Source organism: Pinus tabuliformis, chromosome 6, assembly GCF_031772625.1.
Source record: "Pinus tabuliformis cultivar Carrire ecotype Pingquan chromosome 6, CPIR1, whole genome shotgun sequence".
In the NCBI taxonomy this organism is placed as follows: Eukaryota; Viridiplantae; Streptophyta; class Pinopsida; order Pinales; family Pinaceae; genus Pinus; species Pinus tabuliformis.
The window spans coordinates 816,430,394-816,451,916 of NC_142292.1; the positions used below are offsets into that span (position 1 = coordinate 816,430,394).

At 41.2% G+C, this 21,523-nt stretch overlaps 1 protein-coding gene across 1 annotated transcript in view; it reads right to left on the reverse strand.

The window, feature by feature from the left end:
• LOC149261308 (uncharacterized) overlaps positions 1 to 12,848 on the reverse strand; it is a 29,022-nt gene extending 16,174 nt beyond the window's left edge. Inside the window, exons 1-2 of the mRNA XM_089368477.1 lie at positions 12,791 to 12,848; positions 12,421 to 12,484 (exon numbers count right to left, since the gene is read on the reverse strand). Of these exons, the coding sequence (XP_089224603.1) occupies positions 12,421 to 12,484; positions 12,791 to 12,848 (122 nt within the window). The remainder of the gene's footprint in view (positions 1 to 12,420; positions 12,485 to 12,790) is intronic.
• Between the last annotated feature and the right edge of the window lie 8,675 nt (positions 12,849 to 21,523).

Genomic DNA, 21,523 nt, shown 5'->3' on the forward strand with positions numbered 1-21,523 from the left:
AAATAAATTGCTCTAATCATAGAACATACATAAAATTAACATGGTATCGGAGTTGAGGTGAAGACAAAGCCCAAGCAAGAGTGAAAGAGAAACCACCGAAGACAGTTAGAAAAGGACAAAAGGATCAGTGGATTCCTTATCCCTCTTCAAATTCACCAAGGGTGATGTCAAAGCAGAGAATATTATCAAAATAGCGCAATAGGAGCTTCTAATGGCCTACTTAAAGATCACCTCATTGGTAAGTCTGGATCTAAGGGTGGAAGGAAAGGCAGATGCATTGGTTGCAATAAGTTCGGCCATTATGTGAAGGAGTGTCCAAATGGTTGGGACACATCACTTGATGATGATAAAATCACTCCAGGGACATCTTCAATGGTCAGAGGAATGACAGGTAATGTAGATCATCAAGGAAATGGTTGCTTCTTCAGAGAAAGCAAGGAACCCCGGGTATGAAGAATCAAATGTTGTTTCTGATAAGATAAAGAAGCGTTATCTTGTATTGGCCCTCTCCTTCAGATTCTTTGGGAATCTAGCTTATCGATTATAGTGCTTCAAGGCACTTCATCAGATAGAAGGGTTCTCTCTCTAATTTGGTAGAGATGGAAACAATCATGGGATTATACTTGGAGCCAATGCCACCTATCTCGGAAAGGGTTTAGGGAATGTTACCTCACAATTGAATGAGGTTAACTTGATTCATTTACAGAATCTCTTATATGTACCTGATCACAAGAAGAACTTGATGTCCATTTCGGCAATGGAAGTCAAAGGTTACCTGGTGGCATTCATCGATGGAAAGGTACATGTTTGAAAAAGAAATTTTCAAAGATGCTTTTACTCATGGGTTCAAGGTTGGCAATTTATGTCAAGTTGCAGGATGGTCCATTGGGGATCATAACAAATCTCATCTATAACACCTGATATCTACTTTATGAGGCCCTAACCGATGTGAGTCAGATGGTGACTCGAATACCTAAATTCAAGAAAACCATGAAGGTACATGTCTGAGATGTACTGAAGGAAAATCTTACAAGGGGACCATTCCCCTCATGTAGCAAGTCCACATGTTTGGAACAACCCAAGGGGTTTGAGATTCATGATTGGGAATATCATGTATACAGGTGGAAGAAAGACCTCTATGGCTTGAAGTAAAACACCCTGGGCCTAATATGAGAGGATTGATAGTTGTCTGATGAAACTAAGATTCAGTAAAGGTGAAGCCGATCCAAACCATTATTTGAAGGTTGTGGATGATAGAGCTCTCATACTAGCACCTTCTGAGAAATGAACTATTTCTGACTGGTGTAGACCCTCTCACTTGCAGAAGTAAGAGGGAGTTGGATTCTAGATATGGAATGGTAAATTGAAAGCATGTGACTACCTCGAGGGTCTTAATTTTCAGAAGTTGTATGGTGGTGATGCCAAACCAGATTTGGGAAATGCCTCTGAGTTTCATAAACTCATCTACATTGATGTTCTTGGTGAACTTCCGTCATATATATGCTTTGCAGTTAGCATAGTGAGCTCATATTTGGTTGAGCCTCACCAGATTGGTGCCAAGAATCTTCTGAGATATCTTCAGGGCACAATCTCTTATGGATTGAGATACACTGTTGGAAATACGAAGATGCATGATTATTCGAATGCTGACTGGGTAGGCAGTGTGGAGGATCACTAGAGCACTTCTCAGTGCTGGTTCTCTTTGGGTTCTGCTTTGATATCATGGATGAGAAGGAAGCAAAAGTCGGTTGCTATAAGCACCACTGAGACCGAATACATAGCTACAAGTATGATCTCGTATGAAGCTTCCTGGTTGTGGAAGCTCTTCAGTGAGTTGTTTGTACATATGATGAATACCACTATGATTCTTTGTGGCAACCAGGGGGGGATTCAATTATTGAGGAATCCCGTGTTTGATGATTGATCCAATAGATAGAAATCAGACACTACCTTATCTGGGATATGGTAAGTCAATGAGCGAGGAGGATCCATCGCATTGAGACTGATGTACAGGTTGCAGACACTTTGTTAAAGCCCCGGGGAAAGATCAAATCTGTGATTTTCCCAAACGACTTGGAGTCATTGAAATACCTTCGTATAAGGGTCCTACATGTTGCATGCATTGAGCTCTGGGAGCTCTAGGGGGCTTAGGGTACTTACTGGAGTGACATACAACTACAGGGCGACTCACCCTCCCCTGGTGGTGCACTATGTACAGGGTGATAGGTTCAACATTTCCCTGTGATACCTCATGGCGACTATGGAATAGGATGATTAGTTCTCCTGTGGGTCGGGATGACTAGTTCTCTTATGGAAACTATGGAATAGGATGATTAGTTCTCCTATGGGCCGGGATGATTATTTCTCCCGCGGCGACTATGGAACAGGATGACTAGTTCTCCTGTGGGTAGGGTTGATTAGTTCTCCCGTGACAACTATGGAACAGGATGATTAGTTATCCTGTGGGCCGAGATGATTAGTTCTCCCGTGGCGACTGTGGGACAAGATGATTCATTCTCTTGTGGGAGGGATGATTAGTTCTCCTATCGAGGCATCCTACCCATGCAGTCTGGGACTAATGGGAAGTACCTCTCATCTGATCAATGAGCAGGGAAATGGGGTTAGGGACCATAGTAGTACTATTGATGGATGCATCATTGTATCTACCGTACTCCCTCTACTAGGATGACCTCCATTGATCTGGGATCAGTATGAGTGGTTTGAGGCACTCTCTTGTGATATTGATCTAGGATCAATGAAACTGACTTCGGGTCAGTAGAGAATGGTATGAGACATTCTCAATCAATTCTTCTTCTTAATGGTTTAGCAAAGTAGAACTAAGCAGAGCTCAGCAGAGCAGAGTAGAGAAAAGCAGAGTAGTGCAGGGCACTAATGGCAGAGATAGTACAGTCAGACATATGGATCAGCGGATGGAGTTCTCCCTAATTGAGAGGAGTGTTAAAATTGGAAACTAGGGCCAAACTCCATGTGGGTCATCTTATTAATGGCAGGTGATATTTTTATTGGATCTGTCTCATCGAGAGGTGTAGGATTGATCTAAATATCATCCGATTCCGATAAGTATTCATGGAGATATGGATTTATTTGTGTTATGGGAAATTTGTCAAGGTCGTCCAGCAACCAAAGATACCCCACTTATGCTCAACATTTTAGTATAAATAAAGGTGCCTTGAATCATTTGAGAACACACTCTCATCTCTCTTGATCTCTCCTCTCCACTTGTTTGGGTTGTCCTCTCTCAAAGAGGATATAGTGAAAAGGGTCTTCTTAGAGAGCCCTAGACGTAGTCAACTAAAGAACCCTAGCCACAATCTTATGAGGAGATCCATTCGCAGGTTAGAAGAGACCTATATGCATCTCAAAGAAACCCCTATACATTGTCAAGAGGGAGACATATTCGCAACTCAAGGAGGAAGCCTAGCCACTGTCCAAACAGGGAGATCTAGCCACAGTAAAGGAGGCCTATGCACAGCTGAAGGAGAAGCCCTAATGTGTTGTCCTAAAAGTGCCCTAGCCGCAGGTCAAAGGTGCCTTAATCTTAGGCCCTAATCCACTGTAAAGAGAGCTCCTAAACACAGCTAAAGGGAGTCCCTAATCCGCAGTCATAAAGGAGACTAGAACATTGTCAAGGGTGGTCCTACTTGCTGTCAAGAAAGCTCCAATATGTAGCAAACAAGTAGCCCTAATTCGTTGTCCCAAGAGGCCCTAAATCCGTTGTCCTAAGAAGCTCTATATTCGCAATCAAAGAAGCCTAAAGCCACTATCAATGGAGCCCTAATACTTAGCCATGTAAAGACCCTAAGACACATCACATGTACCCTTAGAATGCAACAAGAAAGTGTCCTAAAGGTACAGGAATGGACAGTGTGTTTGCTGTAGGTGTCTATGTGATAAAGGAAGACTGAAGGGCTGAAGAGGAGGTTTTGTATCTTGCTAGAAGGCTGAGGATAGAGGGAGATGTTTGAGAGCTCATAAAGGATGGAACAATCTTCCAGAAAGGCTGCCTCAGACCTGTTCTAAGGGCTATATAATGCTGCTGTAATAAGAGATGGACAGTGCCATTTTCAAAGGTTAGAACTATTGCATTTAGGATTAGTGAGCTAAGCAAGGAGCAGAGTGGTGGCGTAATCATCTTTGAGAACCAGTTGAAGAATGAAGACTGAGGAGATACACATCTATATGCATCATGACAGTTAGTGGACAATATGCACAGCAACATGTAATGATTGCAGCATAGTGATGACAGTATGTACAACAGCATGTATAGGTACAATTGTTGCATAGTGGCGGTAGTGTGTACAACAGCATGTATGGGTACAACCATGACTGGTTGCATTTCCATGACAAGAGTAGCTCAGTGAATGGGTGCAACATGATGATGAGATTTAGCATGATGGAGAATCAGTTGAAGTAGCTTGTCTTCAACTGATCTCATGTGTTGGCCTCTTGTTGCAACAGATTTCATATTTCATGATTGACAGCGGAAGTGCCAAAAATGTTCATCTTTTTCATACTACAAAAGTTCCATTTTTGAAGATTTCTCAGTTAAAGGAAAGCCAAACAGTCTAAGATTGGTTTCCCTAGGTTTAAATTTCTTGCTTTAGAATACAGAGAGTTAATCTGTCTAAACAGTTTAAGCTTGGCAGATTAGTAGCTAGGTAGAGAACGAAGGAGTCCAATAGCTCAATATGGGCCCTTGGAAGAAATAAGGCTAGTTTTAGATAGGAGGGCAGTCTAAAAGAAAAAAAAGGGCAATCAGGGTTTGCAATTCTAAGTGCACCCTTCCTGAAGTAACAAAAAATTCTAGGTATATTAGGCTGGGTAGGTAGCCCGGGGTTGTAGAATCAAGATCATCCTCAGTTTTTGGGCATTGACAAAGAAGGCTCATTTCATCAGTGGCAGAGGTATCAAAGCAGTGTTTTTTTGGCAGAATGTTGAAAAGCATATCTAACTTCCCCTCACCTCCTTCTCAAAAGTTCCTTACTAACATCCCCCTAAGGACCTTGGGATCTGCCCAACAAGTCCTAGTTCTTACTTCATTTTTGTAAAAAACATTAAGTCAAGGTTTTGGATTTCTTCATGGAAAGAAGCGACATTTCTTGTGTAACAATCATGTTTTCATCTTCCACATAATCTCTGTGTCTATCTTTACTTCATAGACTTACCATTGTTCTCTTTCCTCTTCCACTCCACCATTATCATATTAAATCCTAATTCTACTATGTAGCTACCTAATTTCTCCCCTATCCCTATTCACTACTAAAACTATATGAAATTCCCAAAAAAGATACTAAATAACCCCTCCCCTTGGCACTATAGCCATATTTCCTAAGTCCGGGGCATGCTAAGCTCATTTGGGGCCTGGCATTAACCCTTTCGCGTCCTAACCCCGGGTTAATATGACATTTGGTTAAATTAACAACCACCATTCCCTCACCCACACGTGAACTTTATACTAAGTTCTTCCGCGCATACATTCCCTTTGGAATTAATTTGATATCTGATCAAATTCATAGCCACCCGCGCCCATTTGTAAACCCATTAAACCCGTATAACCCAAAGTTTAAGACCCTGAAGTGCTGAATAAAGATTTAACAGTCAGGCGGGCCCAGTGCGTTAACATCCCGTCAAATCATTGTCCCATCCACCGTTGGATCGGGCCCTCCCCATCCGACGGCTCTCGGCGATTTTGGAGGCGCCCCGCTGCTCGGTCGTTAGCTTCCGATGGCGAGGCAGTTTTTCCGCCGTACCAAAAGACACTTGTCCATTTCCTATTGTATCGGAGGGGCTCTGACGGATACTGCCCCCGTACAGAAAGCGGTCCGATGAAACCGCTTTCCGCCTTCTGTACGCGCGCCTCATGTAACCTATCCTGTTCTACGTGTCTGCCTCGTCACCATGCCACATCACCTGCGCAAACATCACCCCCTAGCCGATTCATCCCGCCACGTCACCCTCCGTACCCAGCCCGCCAATGAGGTCATGCTGACGTCATAGTTAAAAAGCGCCAAAAGTGTCAAATTATCATAAAAATGCGCAAATCGACCGTTTTATGTCATTTTCACTGCTCAGTTCTAGGAGCTCTTTGCATGTTATTTCACGTTGTTTTTCCACCTAAGTGAAAAATTCGATCAAACGAGCTGTTGCCGCCCGAAAATTTGTTGCCATTTCTCTCCATTTGCACCTGCTCGTTCGTTACTGACACCTTAAGTCCAGGTATTTACCCGAAACAACGCCCGTAACCCTGTTTTTATATTTTCTCTCTGCAAGAATTGCCAATACACCAAAATTTACTTGGAGCACATCGACACATGCGACCTCTTCCTCTCTGCCTCACCATATAACTCAGTTGTGGCCAAAGCCTGGCGTCTCTGTTGTCTCTGACAAAGCTGCCATTCATAGCTTCAAAATCCAGCTCCAATTTGTCCGCAGAACCGCTGAAGACAGTCTGCTAAAGCCCTCCAATTTCCTCCCTCTCAGTGAATTTATTGCAGAACCTTGGACACTCTACGTTTCATTGACTTCTGCTCATCAAAACATATCTACACAGAGCTTAAAACTCTGAGCTCCTGGCCCAGAAAACCATCATCAGAATTCTGGTCTTTGCTGAAATACTGGCCTAAACCAGCTGTAATTATTGTCAAAGCATGGAGACCCCAGTTGCCCTGAATATCGCACCACTGAATGCTCCACATAGGGACTTGGAATGGCTGCCCCTTGCCGACAGGGATTATCAAATGAAGGAAACAGTTGAAATAAGCAACAAATATCACATTGAAACTATCTATGAAATAAGGAGAAAACACAGAAGCGGTACTGATGACATGGGTATTTGGGAGTCCAACCTAACCCATCTATTATCTTCCACAAGTGAATGTATTCCCAGACTTTATCCATCAGTGCTGTGAGCATTATGAACCCACTCAAAGAGCAGTTTTGGCTCCATCTGGGGCTGTTTTGTTTCACATCACCCCTTAATCCATAAATGAGATGCTAAGCTTTGAGCCAAGCAAACCTCTGGTGCCCCTTTCTATGAATCTTCTACTTAACCAAGGCACTAAGCTTCCCAGCTTAGAGGTCGCGAGAATTGGCCAATTATTCATGCTCCCAGATTACCAGCCCCGACAACCTCCTCCTTATCTACATGTCTGGTTCAATGAAACAGGGAGACTGCTAGTAGATATGATATCCTGCATCTTAGGATTCAATACCAGTGAGTATGTTGATGAGGTTATCTTGGTAATGCTATCCATGTTCACTCCAGGACAGCCCCCCGCTGTCCAATATGATTATGCCACCTTCATAGCTGACAAAATTCATGAGCAATTCATGAACCTGGAGAGAGAAAGGGTGTTTAAATATACTTCCTACATATATCACTTGTTGCTGTACTATCAGCCTGATAGTTTCCCGGTCTTCCTCAAAAGGTTGGATGCTAAGGGGAGGCGAAGGTCCGTAATATTTTGGTCATCAGTTTGCCACCATGTTTATTACTCTCCATACACCTAATGTGAGTTCATTGACCTGTTCATATACCCAGCTTCCTCCTTGCTAGTAAGCACTCCTCTCCCTAGACTCACTGATGAAATGCAAAAAATCCTGCAACTGTCAGGCCAGGCAGTAACTCTCTAAAGGCAGAAAAAACTGATTCGTCTATTATTCCATAGGTATGCTATTGTTATATACGATAGGAGTGATTGTTCAGTTCATCTGCCGATGACTGTTCACATTCCTAATTTATTTATTTACAAATTCCCCCCATCATGAAGATTAGGTGTCAACATTCCCCCCCTTAATCTGAAGGGATGTTGGTGAGTCCAAACATCATTCTGAACCATTCAAGCTTTTCCTTTTCAAGTGCTTTGGTGAAGATGTCTGCAATTTGCTCATTTGTGGAACAATGACGGAGATGGATTGTTTTGGCCTCAACATGATGTCGAATCAGATGATATTTAGTATTGATATGCTTTGTTCAATCATGGAACTTTGGGTTCTTGGCCAACTTTATTGCAGAGGTGTTATCAATCATGAGTGGAGTTGATTGTACTTGTTTTACCTGCAAATCTTCAAGAATTTTCCTGAGCCACACAATTTCTTTTGTTGCTTCAGCTGCTGCCACGTATTCTGCTTCTGTTGTGGAATCTGCTGGAACTGATTGTTTGCGTGATCTCCAGGAGACAGCTCCTGATCCAAGACTCATAGCATATCCTGAAGTAGATACCCCAGTTTCTTTGTCTCCATCGAAGTCTGAATCAGAGTATCCAATCAAGCTAAAGTCGTCCACCTGTGTATACTTGATTCCAAGGTCTTGAGTTCCCTTCAAGTACCTTAGAACTCTTTTTGCAGCAGACCAATGTCCCTCACAAGTCTTTTGCATGAACCTGGAGAGGATTCCAACAGTAAATGAAATGTCTGGTCTCGTAGTAGTGAGGTAGATGAGACTTCCTACAAGCTGTCTATACTTTGTTGCATCCTCAAATTCCTTTCCTTCAACAGATGTGAGCTTTAAGTTTTGTTCCATTGGAGTAGAAAGAGGATTGCACTATGTCATGCCAAATCTGTTTAACAAATCTCCAATGTATTTCTTTTGAGAAAGAAATATGGATTTTGGATGTTGGGTTACTTCAATGCCAAGATAGTAATGAACATAGCCCAAATCAGCCATTTCAAAACTTTTCCCCAATTCCTTCTTTATGGATGCAATGTAGCTTTCATTGTTCCCTGTCATTAAAAGATCATCTACATATACCACAAGATACACAACTGTTTTGCCAACTTTCTTGACAAATAAATTTGCATCATCAAGATCAAAATGATTGAATTTGAGTTTCAGAAGATGCTCAGTTAGTTTTTCATACCAGGCTCGTGGTGCTTGTTTGAGGCCATACAAGGACTTCACAAGTTTGCATACTTTATGTTCATGTCCTTTCACAGCAAATCCTTCAGGCTGGGACATAAAAACATTCTCTTTTAGATCTCCATTCAAGAAGGCGGTTTTTACATCCATTTGATGGACTTTCCAACCGTTCTGAGCTGCTAGTGCAAAGAGTGTCCGGATAGTGGCCCATTTTGCTGTGGGGGCAAAAGTTTCCTCATAATCGACCCCTTCCTTCTATGCAAAACCTTTTGCCACAAGCATAGCTTTGTGCTTGTCAAGTGAGCCATCAGCTTTGTACTTGTTCTTGTAGACCCACTTGCAGCCAATTGGTTTGGTTCCAAACGGAGGATCAACCAGCTTCCAAGTGCCATTCTTTATGAGAGCATTATACTCCTTTTGCATCGCTTCTTTCCATTCATCATGAGAAGCAGCTTCTTTGAAGGAAGTTGGTTCAAAATCTGTAGAGAAGTTCAATTCACAATCATAAGTAACATCCATATCAACAAGTGAATTAGAGTCATCTACATCACCTCCATTTTGTCAGTTTGAATTTCTGGTTCTTGTTTTTCCAATTTCATCAGGATGAACACTTTCAAGTGTCTTTGTCAACCATTTTGGGGGACCTTTCTGAGATGGTCTAGGCTGCTGTGTTGATTGAGTTGGGACTGAATCAAGATTGAGTCTCCCAATTCTATCAATTACATCACTTAAAGCATCATCCGTTGTTGGAGTTTCATTCGGGGGAGAGTGTTCTTCAGAAGAAGATTCCACATGTTGATCTAGTATAGGAATCCCCCCTTCAAGATGTGGAATCTGATTATCAAATTCTTGAAATGATTTCGTTTTTGCGAATCTATCCAAGCGATCAAGTTGCCGCTCAACAACATTGTCAGATTTGGATGATTCAAGAAAAATTACATCTCTAGATACAACAAACTTTTTATTTACTTCATCATAAAGGCGGTATGCTTTAGAGGTGTTTGAATACCCCAGGAAGATACACTTACGACTTCTAGCACCAAGTTTGTTTCTATGTACCTTTGGTATCAAAGCATAACAGGTGGAACCAAAGATCCTGAGATGTTTTACCGAAAGAACATGTCCATACCACAATTCATAAGGAGTCTTGTTTCTTATAGCATTAGATGGACATCTATTCTTTATATATGCAGCACATAGAACAGCATCATCCCAAAACATTATCTTTACATTTTTGAAGAAAAGCATGGATCGTACCATATTCAAGATTGTTCTATTCATTCTTTCTGCTACACCATTCTATTGGGGATTATAAGGCACAGTTGTTTGATGTTTGATCCCATGTTGGCGAAGATAGTGTTCAAATTCATTTGATGTATATTCTTTTCCATTATCAGTGCGAATAGACCCAATATGAGATTGTGCATCATTTTCAATCCATTTATGAAAATTCTTGAATGTTTGAAAAGCATCAGATTTGTTCTTCAATAAATAAACCCAACACATTCTGGTGTAATCATCAATAAATGTCATGATATATTTATTTCCATTTGCAAAAGGAACAAGCATTCGACCACATAAATCTGAATGAATGAGTTCAAGCTTCCTATGTGCTCTTGAATGTGAATCATGAAAAGACTGTTTGCTATGCTTTCCTAGAATGCAAGCATCACATTGCTTATGTTTCCTAGGAATTGTAGGCAAACCAGCAACACCATTTTTCTTCAATAAGCGGAGACTGTCATAGTTTAAATGTCCAAATCTATCATGCCATAATAAACTTGATGGAAGTGTACCTTCTTCATGGTGAGAAATATATGAGAAATGTTGTGCATGAGCAGAGGTTCCTTGCAGTTTGAGAAGCCTTTCTTCTTCTATTCCCCTCATGACAAGTGAGTGGTCAGATGCTTTTCTTACCTCAAGCTTGCCATCAAACATATGAATGGAGTGACCTTGCTGGCGGATGTGGACCAAGGACAACAAGTTTCTCTTGAGTTGTGGGAGATATAGAACATGATCCAGAAGAAAGTCTGGAAGACCAGGCAGTTTAAGCCTGATTGTGCCAAGCCCTGATGGCCTGATTTTTGACTGATCTGCAAAGTATACTGCTCCATCAACATTGTCAGTGAAATCTTCAAAAAAATCTTTTCTATGAGTCATATGACAGGTTGTTCCTGAATCAAGCAACCAATCATTTTTCGAAGAAGCAAGTGAAGCATTAAACAAATCTTCATTTACTCCAATGTTACATTGTGCCTCAATATAGTGAGCGGATTCAGGTGCTTTACCTTTGTCTGTATCATCAGTTTTACCTTTCTGCTGGTTTCTTTTCTGCTCAATTTTGTCCCATGGTAGCTTGCATGTAGAAGCATCATGTGATCCATTTCGTTTGCAAGGAATGCAATGCAGATCTACCTTTTCTCCTTGAGAATGTCTGGCCCCCCTGCCTCTGAAGTATCTTCCTCTTCCTCTTCGTCCACCTCTTCCTCTTGTAGAATCTTGAGCAGGATGCTTTTCTTTATGAGCAAGGCACACAGTCTCCTCAGAAGATTCAGGAGCTATCTTCTTTCCAAAGGCTTTTTGTCTTTCAGCAAACTTTTTCACAAGAGAGTCAAAGGTTATATCTTTAAGATTTCCATTTGCTTGTAAAGACTCAAGATAATTGGAGTAGGTAGGATAGAGTGCCTTGAGAAAAGCAATAAGAGGGATATCCAGATCAACTTTAGTGGATTTGATATCATGCATTATAGACTTTACTTCAGATGCAAGAGCAAGAGGATCATTATTTTTCAGTTTAAGAGTGAAGAGTTTAATCATGAGCTGAACAACTTCAAGTGCAGAATGTGAGTCATAGAGTTCTTTCAGCTTTTGTAAAGCTTCAAAGGCAGTTGAATATGATGAAATATGGCGACTTACTTCTTCATTTACAGATGCTGCGATTAATGCATAAGCTTTGTTGTTTTTGTTTTCCCAAATGACAAGCTCTTTGTCTGATGTAGGCTGCACTGGGTCATTGTCTGCTTCTCTGACACACACTCCTTTCCACAACTCATTGAAGATGAGGGTGTGTTTTATCATCCGAGACCATTCAGGATAGTTCTCCTTGCTAGTGAGAACTATTCCTACCATAGAGATGATTGAATGCATTCTGTAAAAAAAAAAAATTTGCTAATAGAAAAGAATACTTCTGCCAGTGTACTCAAAAAAGCATTCTCAAAGGATTTCAAATCCACAATGTGACTCATATAAATCCATCATTGTATAAATTCACCTCAAACCTCATATAAGTTTTATATAAATTCATCATATAAATCTCATAAAACTTTTCCTTATAAATCTTAAAAAACTCCACCTTATAAATCTTATATATCTCATATGAATCCACCATATGAATCTCATATAAACTTCATATAAGTTTTATATAAATCCATATAAATCCACTATTATATATGCATATGGCATACGTCTCCTTTTAAGAACTCAATTACCATGTGAGATGGTAATTTCAAATATAATGACAACCACAAAAAAAAGGATCATACGACTTATATTCAGCTCGTACGATGAAGATGAATAAATAACCAGCTCTCACCGTAAATTCCGAATCTGTGAAATGCTCAGAAATGTGATCAGTTAATAGATGATTGCATCGATTCTTCAATGTCCATGGATTACTGCTTAGTTTACCTTTCACGTGATTACAAATTCAATCTTGGAATTTATATAAAGCAGCGTTTTAACACAGTGTTTCTGGAATTTATATAAAGCAGCGTTTATATAAAGCAGTGTTTAACACAGCATGACAGCGTATAGCCAAAACACATTCAACGTATATATACCAGTGTTCTTCAGAACGGAGCAGCATTCCAGAGTGCATTCAAATCAGGAGCAGCATATTCAATATAGGGTTACCATTCAACTCAGGAGCAGCATTCAAATCAGGAGCAGCGTTCATACATTCCTTTGGCATGTAGATAGACTCATTCCAATGCGTGCTCGCTTCTGCCTGCCTCCAACGCCTACGATTGTCAAATCCTCTAACGCCTCTGACAACGTCCAGAATGTATTTCAGAGGATGAGCAGCGCAGCTTACAGTGAATATGAAAAAAAATGGTCAGAGAAGAGGGCGCAGGCAATGTCAGGCAGCAGTGTTCAGGTGACAGTGTGGAGCAGGCTACCATATTTATGAACAGGCAGCATTTTTGAATGGAAAGCAGAGGAGCAGAGGAGCAGAATAGGGAGTTACAATAGCTAAAAAAAGGGCTGGCTCTGATACCATGTCAGGCCAGGCAGTAACTCTCTAAAGGCAGAAAAAATTGATTCGTCTATTATTCCATAGGTAGGCTATTGTTATATACAATAGGAGTGATTGTTCAGTTCATCTCCCGATGACTGTTCACATTCCTAATTTATTTATTTACAAAGTCCCCCAATCATGAAGATTAGGTGTCAAAAACAACTTTCCAAGACTTACAGTATTGGAGATTGGTATTTTTATCAACACCACACAGTAATCAGGATTTATGGGTGTGAGTTGGCCCCTTACAGACTGCCTAAATATGTCCCCATGAGACTCTTTGCCTTGGAGTACTTCCGGCAGTTTGGCAATGCAGACATGCTTCACTTCTATGGCAAAACCAAAAAGGCACAGCTGAAAATTAGGCATCAATTGGGCCCATTTATTTTCAATAAAAGAGAAGAAGCCTGGAAGGAGGCAGACAAGAGGTTGAAAGACTTTCTGTTATTAAAAACAAGTTTTTACTGGGCACCTTATGACCCAAATCACTTTATCAGCCTTAGAAGAGTCAAATAAAAGCTTGCAGCATATGAACACTCTAATATCCCCCAAATTGAACAATTTTCCAACCAACCAGAATGGGTAGAGGGCACACTAGTTGAAGAACTGTCTGAGGAAGAGATAACAGAAAAAGCAATCAAAAACCTTGAAAAAGCAGTTGACTTGGAATCTTTTGGACAGGTGTCTTTTGCAGCTCCTCGGCAGCTTGGAGTAGGCACCTCATCTGCCACGGCCCCCCAGCAACCAGCCCAACAGACTTTCCCACCAGTAGCAACAGACAAAGGTAAAGAGGTAGAGAATTCAGAAGAGCAAGTGCACCATTTAGGACAGCAAGAGAAAATGGCGGATCAACCAGTTTCTACTGATGAACAAAGTCAAGGGCAAGACTTTTCGACACAAACAAAGGTAACAGAAATTCCGGTGTTGCAGACACCTCTCAATGAGGAGAGATCAAAGAAAAGGGACAAACAGCAAGAAACACCTCCAGGCACATCCACAAAGCAGCAAGGGGAGAAGAGACAAAGGTTAAATCCTTTTTCAGAAGAAGAAATGCCAGAGACAACCACTGAACATCAAGTTCCTCCTAGCATGGAGACATCGGCCAGCTCATTTTAGCAGGAGCATGAGAGACAGCGGGGCGTGGAAGTATCATCCACAATACAACAAGGCCGACAACCCTCTGACATTAAAAAAACATTTACTGATATAAAGGCTAGGAATGAGCCAGTGAGAATCCAACTATATAATCAGTTAATAAGGATGGCTCCCACCAACCAGCAAAGACTAATGGCGGCATATGACATCCAAGAAGGAAAGATGACCCTTGGTCACTTCAGGCCTACAACTCAACAACCCTAATCAGCTGCTGATTACATTAGAACCAATCTAGAGGTGTTTGCCAAGGATATACATCCAATGGACCAGATTGAATTGCACAAGCAGACAGGGGAAATGCTATATTCTACCCTAGCAGATAAGACATTGCTAGCTCACAAATTGCAAAATTATTTGCACAACACTGCTGCCCAACTTGAGTTGGAAAAGGCTTCCTCACAGGCCAAGGACAATAGAATCAAGTCCTTGCAGGAGATTATCATAGAGATGGGACATGATCCCTCTAATCCCAATGGCGTGCAAGCTCTATTAAAAAAGAGGGATGAAGACATAGCTACCCTTAGGAAACAAATCAAACTGTCATCTACGTTGCATCCTCAGACTACAGAGGTAGCTCAACAGAAAGAAGAAAAGGATGTAGTAGCTTTACTCATGACCTTGCATAAAAGGTTGGCAGAAACAGAGACTGCCTTGGAGGCAGCATTGCAGGGAAGATAGGGAGAGTTGGCCTCTCAGCCAATTCAAACAGCTCAGATCTCCACAGCCGCCCCTCCCACGACCAGCACAACAGTCCCAACAGCAGAAACAGGTACCTCAAGTTCAGCACCAACTATAGCAACTACCTCAACACCTATAGATAAGGACACCAATTTAAAAATGGACAATATGATGAAGGAAATTGAAGCTCTGGAATTACAAATGACAAAGTTGAGACAAACCAAGGAAAAGCTGGCTACAATTGAGGCAAAATATGACAAATCAAAGCAGGATGTAGCTGAGAAAACAAGAGAGGTCAAAGCCTTAGAAAAAAGAATAAAAGAGCTAGAGAAAGAGCTCACTTTTGATAGAACTCTAGCTGATATAAAGAAAATTCTATGGGCCAAAATCGACCAATCCATTACAGACCAGTGGCAAGCCATTGAAACTATTCACGAGCAAATGGAGTTGATAAATTTGGCTCAATTCGAAAACCAAAAGGCCAGAGCATCATTGAGAAATATGCCCGAGGAAGCAAATAGGATGATCCAATTCTTGAATACTCGAACCAAGGGGCAGCTAGTAGCATTAGGAATCAATAGCAGGACTGAAACTATCTTGCTAATAAAAAAGGTGTTAACCCTTAGGAACTTTGTGCAGGCATTGGACAGAAAATGCCAAGAGATGCAAGCTGAGGTAGCTGAGTTCAAGGCAAAGATCATGGCATTGCATAGCAGAGGACTGCCAAGTTTGTTAACCAGTGCCGGAAGACTGCTGTCACATGACCTTTATGCTAATAGAGTCAATAATTTTGCTAATAGAGTCAATAATTTTGCTACCAACCAAATCACAGCTTCCTCTAGCACTTCAGAAGGAACAGGGCCTCCATCAAGACAGAGTGTTTTTAATAAATTAGAAAATCTATTCTATATTGCACAAGAGATAAATCACCTGTTCGAATTCCAACCCACCTTCCATAGGTACACAGAGGCTGAGGAAACATTGATAAAGATACAGAGGCATCAGCTGCCTACGGAGGACTGGTGGAAGGGAATAAAAGAGATATTTCTTAGGTGATTTGGTTTATTAATTATTTTTGGTCAAGTTATAGGTTAGCATATAGAAATGGCAAGATACACCTGTCAAAGGTAGATCGACATGGAGCAAAATTGAATTGATGATTACAGCTCATCCAATGCTAAAAAGCCAAACACGCAGGACAAAGACCCAGGCAGCAGTAGGCAACGTACCAACATCAGGGGACACACGCTAAAATAAATGCAGAGCAGGCAGCCCACCCACTCAACCTACAAAGTCAATGGTTTTCTGACAAAAAAAGACAGCTAGCAAGCTAACATTAACTGCAGTGTTAAATGTTTCATTTACTCCCTGGCAGGAGTTGGTGATGTAATTTATTGTCTGAAGAGTCATCACCTAGATATTTTGTGACTTCCTTTTTTGTATATATACAACCTCTTGCACTGTAAAAGGGGTTGATCGACTGATGTATCCAGGAAAGACTTGCACTGTATTTCTGATATTTTTTCTATAATCAAAGACTGCATACAAGCTTGGAGAATGGACTGTTGATGTGTGATTAATGTTCCTGAAGAGTTAAATGAGGAATTCTTGTGCTGCAATATGATACAATAAGTCTCCCTACCTCTGTTATTTCATTTTCATACATACTCAAGTCACTTAACAAAGGATTGGTATAGAATTTGCTTTGTTGAACTCTATGCCCAGGCTCTATGGCTTCTTAATGTTTTTCTTCTTGAACTAGACATAAATATGAATTCTGTTATGGCTCATGTTTGATCTATTTTCACATATGAATGACTGTCATCTAGGAATTCTTAGCTGCTCCCAGATAGAGTTCATTCATCTTTTTTCCTGCTAACCTGTTTGAGAGATTCTTTGCTGCCTCTCATTCTTTAGCCCTTATTCATCCTTATAAACTTGCAAAATTGTTTCATGAACAGCTGCCCTGTTCCTCATCCTTTTTGTGATTAAGAAAGCACACCAACAGTCTTACTCCATGACCCCATGCCCAATGGTTTGAAATTTACCACCATATGCCTTGCCTCTCTACTTGAAACATCATCTTTCCAACCAAAACACAAGCAAAACCCTTGAACTCAATAGCTAGCCTAAAATCATCATCAACAAAGCTAAATCAAAAAAGAGAGAGCCCTCTCTGACTGCAGGTGGGCTAGAACCTGCATTCCAAAGTTGTTTTGTGGTTACCTCGGCCGTATCCTTTCTGGAGCTTAAGGACAACCTAAGTGATAACATAATGGCGACTCCACTAGGGAGCATCTTCAGATAATTTCATAAATCAAGTTGGAAAGCTCCACTGGGCAAGAACTAGACCAAAAATTTCCTTTTAGTCTCTAGAGAAGGTCATCTTTTCTTTCAGAAACACTAAGACAAAAGTTTAGTTCTGATCTGTGATGATGGACAGAGATCAGACACTCCAAAGTTGAATCATCCATCTGGCGACTCCACATCATCTTCACAAACAAGACTCCACTGGTGGAGCGGACCTGGAAGAAAAATTTTCAAAGTTTTGAGCAGTTTCACAGCCAAATAATCCCATTTCACACTGGTAATAGTCAGATAGGATGACCGGGTATGTGGAAGATGAAGTTAAACAAGCTATAAATGAATTCAGAAAGTTATTATCAAAATATGAGCTCGATGAAAATTTTGTCAGACAGTTGTTGTTTAAGATCAATGCAATACAACAGCCCCAAATCAAGATATGTCTTCTTGATTTAGTTGTGGAGGAACATGAAAATGAGATTGAACTATTGCATTCCCAAATCCGGTCATATGATTTTCAAGATCCTAAAAAAAATTTTCAACGACTTCCTCCTCCAATTCATGAGAAAATTGTACTGCCTTCTGACTTACAAATTAAGGATGACTATGCTTTCAAGACAAAGGCTAAAGGACTAGTTGCAGAATTTGTTACAGAGGATACAGCTATTCCATCAAACCAAGAAAGCTCAGATAGAACCATCCCACAAGATACTTTTGTTGATCCTGTAGCAGATTATATGGAGGCCTTTCTAAACTCAAAATTTGTAACATGTTTTCTCTATGAGGATCAAGTATTCCAGCAGTGGCCTTTATATGTCACAATTTTGACCAGGGGGGCACATCACCCAACAATGTTTTTCATTTCACCAACTGTCAGTCAAACAGTTAGTTTCTTTTTACAAGTGCTTAGATGGTTGCACTGGTTGTTTCATTTTACCTAACCAGCAAACAAATGCTGATTAGGGTAGGTAGGTAGGATTTAAGTTTCTGTTTGGATAGCAACTCGTTGTAATTAAAGCCCAAAGTGAAGACCCTAAGCTCCTCAAGTATGCTATCATGTTCATAAATAAAGCAGCCATTAAAGGGAAAGATTTTAGAGTATAGCAACCACAGAGGATCAAGGCAGTCTGACCTGCTGTTCTTGGCTTTTCACAAGGAAAAGTCATCCCCAAGTGGAGCCACTGTTGGCCTCCTGTTGCAACAGGTTTCATATTTCATGATTGACAGTGGAAGTGCCAAAAATGTTCATCTTTTTTCATACTGCAAAAGTTCCATTTTTGAAGATTTCTCAGTTAAAGGAAAGCCAAACAGTCTAAGCTTGGTTTCCCTAGGTTTAAATTTCTTGCTTTAGAATATAGAGAGTTAATCTGTCTAAACAGTTTAAGCTTGGCAGATTAGTAGCTAGGTAGAGAACGAAGGAGCCCAATAGCTTAATCTGGGCCCTTGGAAGAAATAAGGCTAGTTTTAGATAGGAGGGCAGTCTAAAAGAAAAAAAAGGGCAATCAGGGTTTGCAAGTCTAAGTGCACCCTTCCTGAAGTAACAAAAAATGCTAGGTATATTAGGCTGGGTAGGTAGCCCAGGGTTGCAGAATCAAGATCATCCTCAGTTTTTGGGCATTGACAAAGAAGGCTCATCTCATCAGTGGTAGAGGTATCAAAGCAGTGTTTTTTTGGCAAAATGTTGAAAAGCATATCTAACTTCCCCTCACCTCCTTCTCAAAAGTTCCTTACTAACATCCCCCTAAAGGACCTTGGGATCTGCCCAACAAGTCCTAGTTCTTACTTCATTTTTGTAAAAAACATTAAGTCAAGGTTTTGGATTTCTTCATGGAAAGAAGCCACATTTCTTGTGTAACAATCATGTTTTCATCTTCCACATAATCTATGTGTCTATCTTTACTTCATAGACTTACCATTGTTCTCTTTCCTCTTCCACTCCACCATTATCATATTAACTCCTAATTCTACTATGTAGTTCCCTAATTTCTCCCCTATCCCTATTCACTACTAAAACTATATGAAATTCCCAAAAAAGATACTAAGTAACCCCTCCCCTTGGCACTATAGCCATATTTCCTAAGTCTGGGGCATGCTAAGCTCATTTGGGGCTTGGCATTAACCCTTCCACGTCCTAACCCAGGGTTAATATGACATTTGGTTAAATTAACAACCACCATTCCATCACCCACACGTGAACTTTATACTAAGTTCTTCCGCGCATACATTCCCTTTGGAATTAATTTGATATCTGATCAAATTAATAGCCACTCACACCCATTTGTAAACCCATTAAACTCGTATAACCCAAATTTTAAGACCCTGAAGCGCTGAATAAATATTTAACAGTTGGGTAGGCCCAGTGCGTTAACATCCCGTCAAATCATTGTCCCGTCCATCGTCGAATCGGGCCCTCCCCATCCGACGGCTCTCGGCGATTTCGGAGGCGCCCCGCTGCTCGGTCGTTAGCTTCCGATGGCGAGGCGGTTTATCCGCCGTACCCAAAGACACTTGTCCATTTCCTATTGCATCGGAGGGGCTCTGACGGATACCACCCCCGTACAGAAAGCGGTCCGATGAAACCGCTTTCCGCCTTCTGTACGCGCGCCTCATGTAACCTATCCTGTTCTACGTGTCTGCCTCGTCACCATGCCACATCACCTGCGCAAACATCACCCCCTAGCCGACTCATCCTGCCACGTCACCCTCCATACCCAGCCCGCCAATGAGGTCATGCTGACGTCATAGTTAAAAAGCGCCAAAAGTGTCAAATTATCATAAAAATGCGCAAATCGACCGTTTTATGTCATTTTCACTGCTCAGTTCTAGGAGCTCTCTGCATGCTATTTCACGTTGTTTTTCCACCTAAGTGCAAAATTCGATCAAACGAGCTGCTGCTGCCTGAAAATTTGTCGCCATTTCTCTCCATTTGCACCCTGCTCGTTCGTTACCGGCGCCTTAAGTCCAGGTATTTACCCGAAACAACACCCGTAACCCTGTTTTTATATTTTCTCTCTGCAAGAATTGCCAATACACCAAAATTTACCTGGAGCACATCGACACATGCGACCTCTTCCTCTCTGCCTCACCATATAACTCAGTTGTGGCCAAAGCCCAACGTCTCTGTTGTCTTTGACAAAGCTGCCATTCATAGCTTCAAAATCCAGCTCCAATTTGTCTGCAGAACCGCTGAAGACAGTTTGCTAAAGCCCTCCAATTTCCTCCCTCTCAGTGAATTTATTGCAGAACCTTGGACACTCTGTGTTTCATTGACTTCTGCTCATCAAAACATATCTACACAGAGCTTAAAACTCTGAGCTCCTGGCCTGGAAAACCATCATCAGAATTCTGGTCTTTGCTGAAATACTGGCCTAAACCAGCTGTAATTATTGTCGAAGCATGGAGACCCCAGTTGCCCTGAATATCGCACCACTGAATGCTCCACATAGGGACTTGGAATGGCTACCCCTTGCCGACAGGGATTATCAAATGAAGGAAACAGTTGAAATAAGCAACAAATATCACATTGAAATTATCTGTGAAATAAGGAGAAAACACAGAAGCGGTACTGATGACATGGGTATCTGGGAGTCCAACCTACCCATCTATTATCTTCCACAAGTGAATGTATTCCCAGACTTTATCCATCAGTGCTGTGAGCATTATGAACCCACTCAAAGAGCAGTTTTGGCTCCATCTGGGGCTGTTTTGTTTCACATCACCCCTCAATCCATAAATGAGATGCTAAGCTTTGAGCCAAGCAAACCTCTGGTGCCCCTTTCTATGAATCTTCTACTTAACCAAGGCACTAAGCTGCCCAGCTCAGAGGTCGCGAGAATTGGCCAATTATTCATGCTCCCAGATTACCAGCCCCGACAACCTCCTCCTTATCTACATGTCTGGTTCAATGAAACAGGGAGACTGCTAGTAGATATGATATCCTGCATCTTAGGATTCAATACCAGTGAGTATGTTGATGAGATTATCTTGGTAATGCTATCCATGTTCACTCCAGGACAGCCCCCTGTTGTCCAGTACGATTATGCCACCTTCATAGCTGACAAAATTCATGAGAAATTCATGAACCTGGAGAGAGAAAGGGTGTTTAAATATACTTCCTACATATATCACTTGTTGCTGTACTATCAACCTGATAGTTTCCTGGTCTTCCTCAAAAGGTTGGATGCTAAGGGGAGGCGAAGGTCCGTAATATT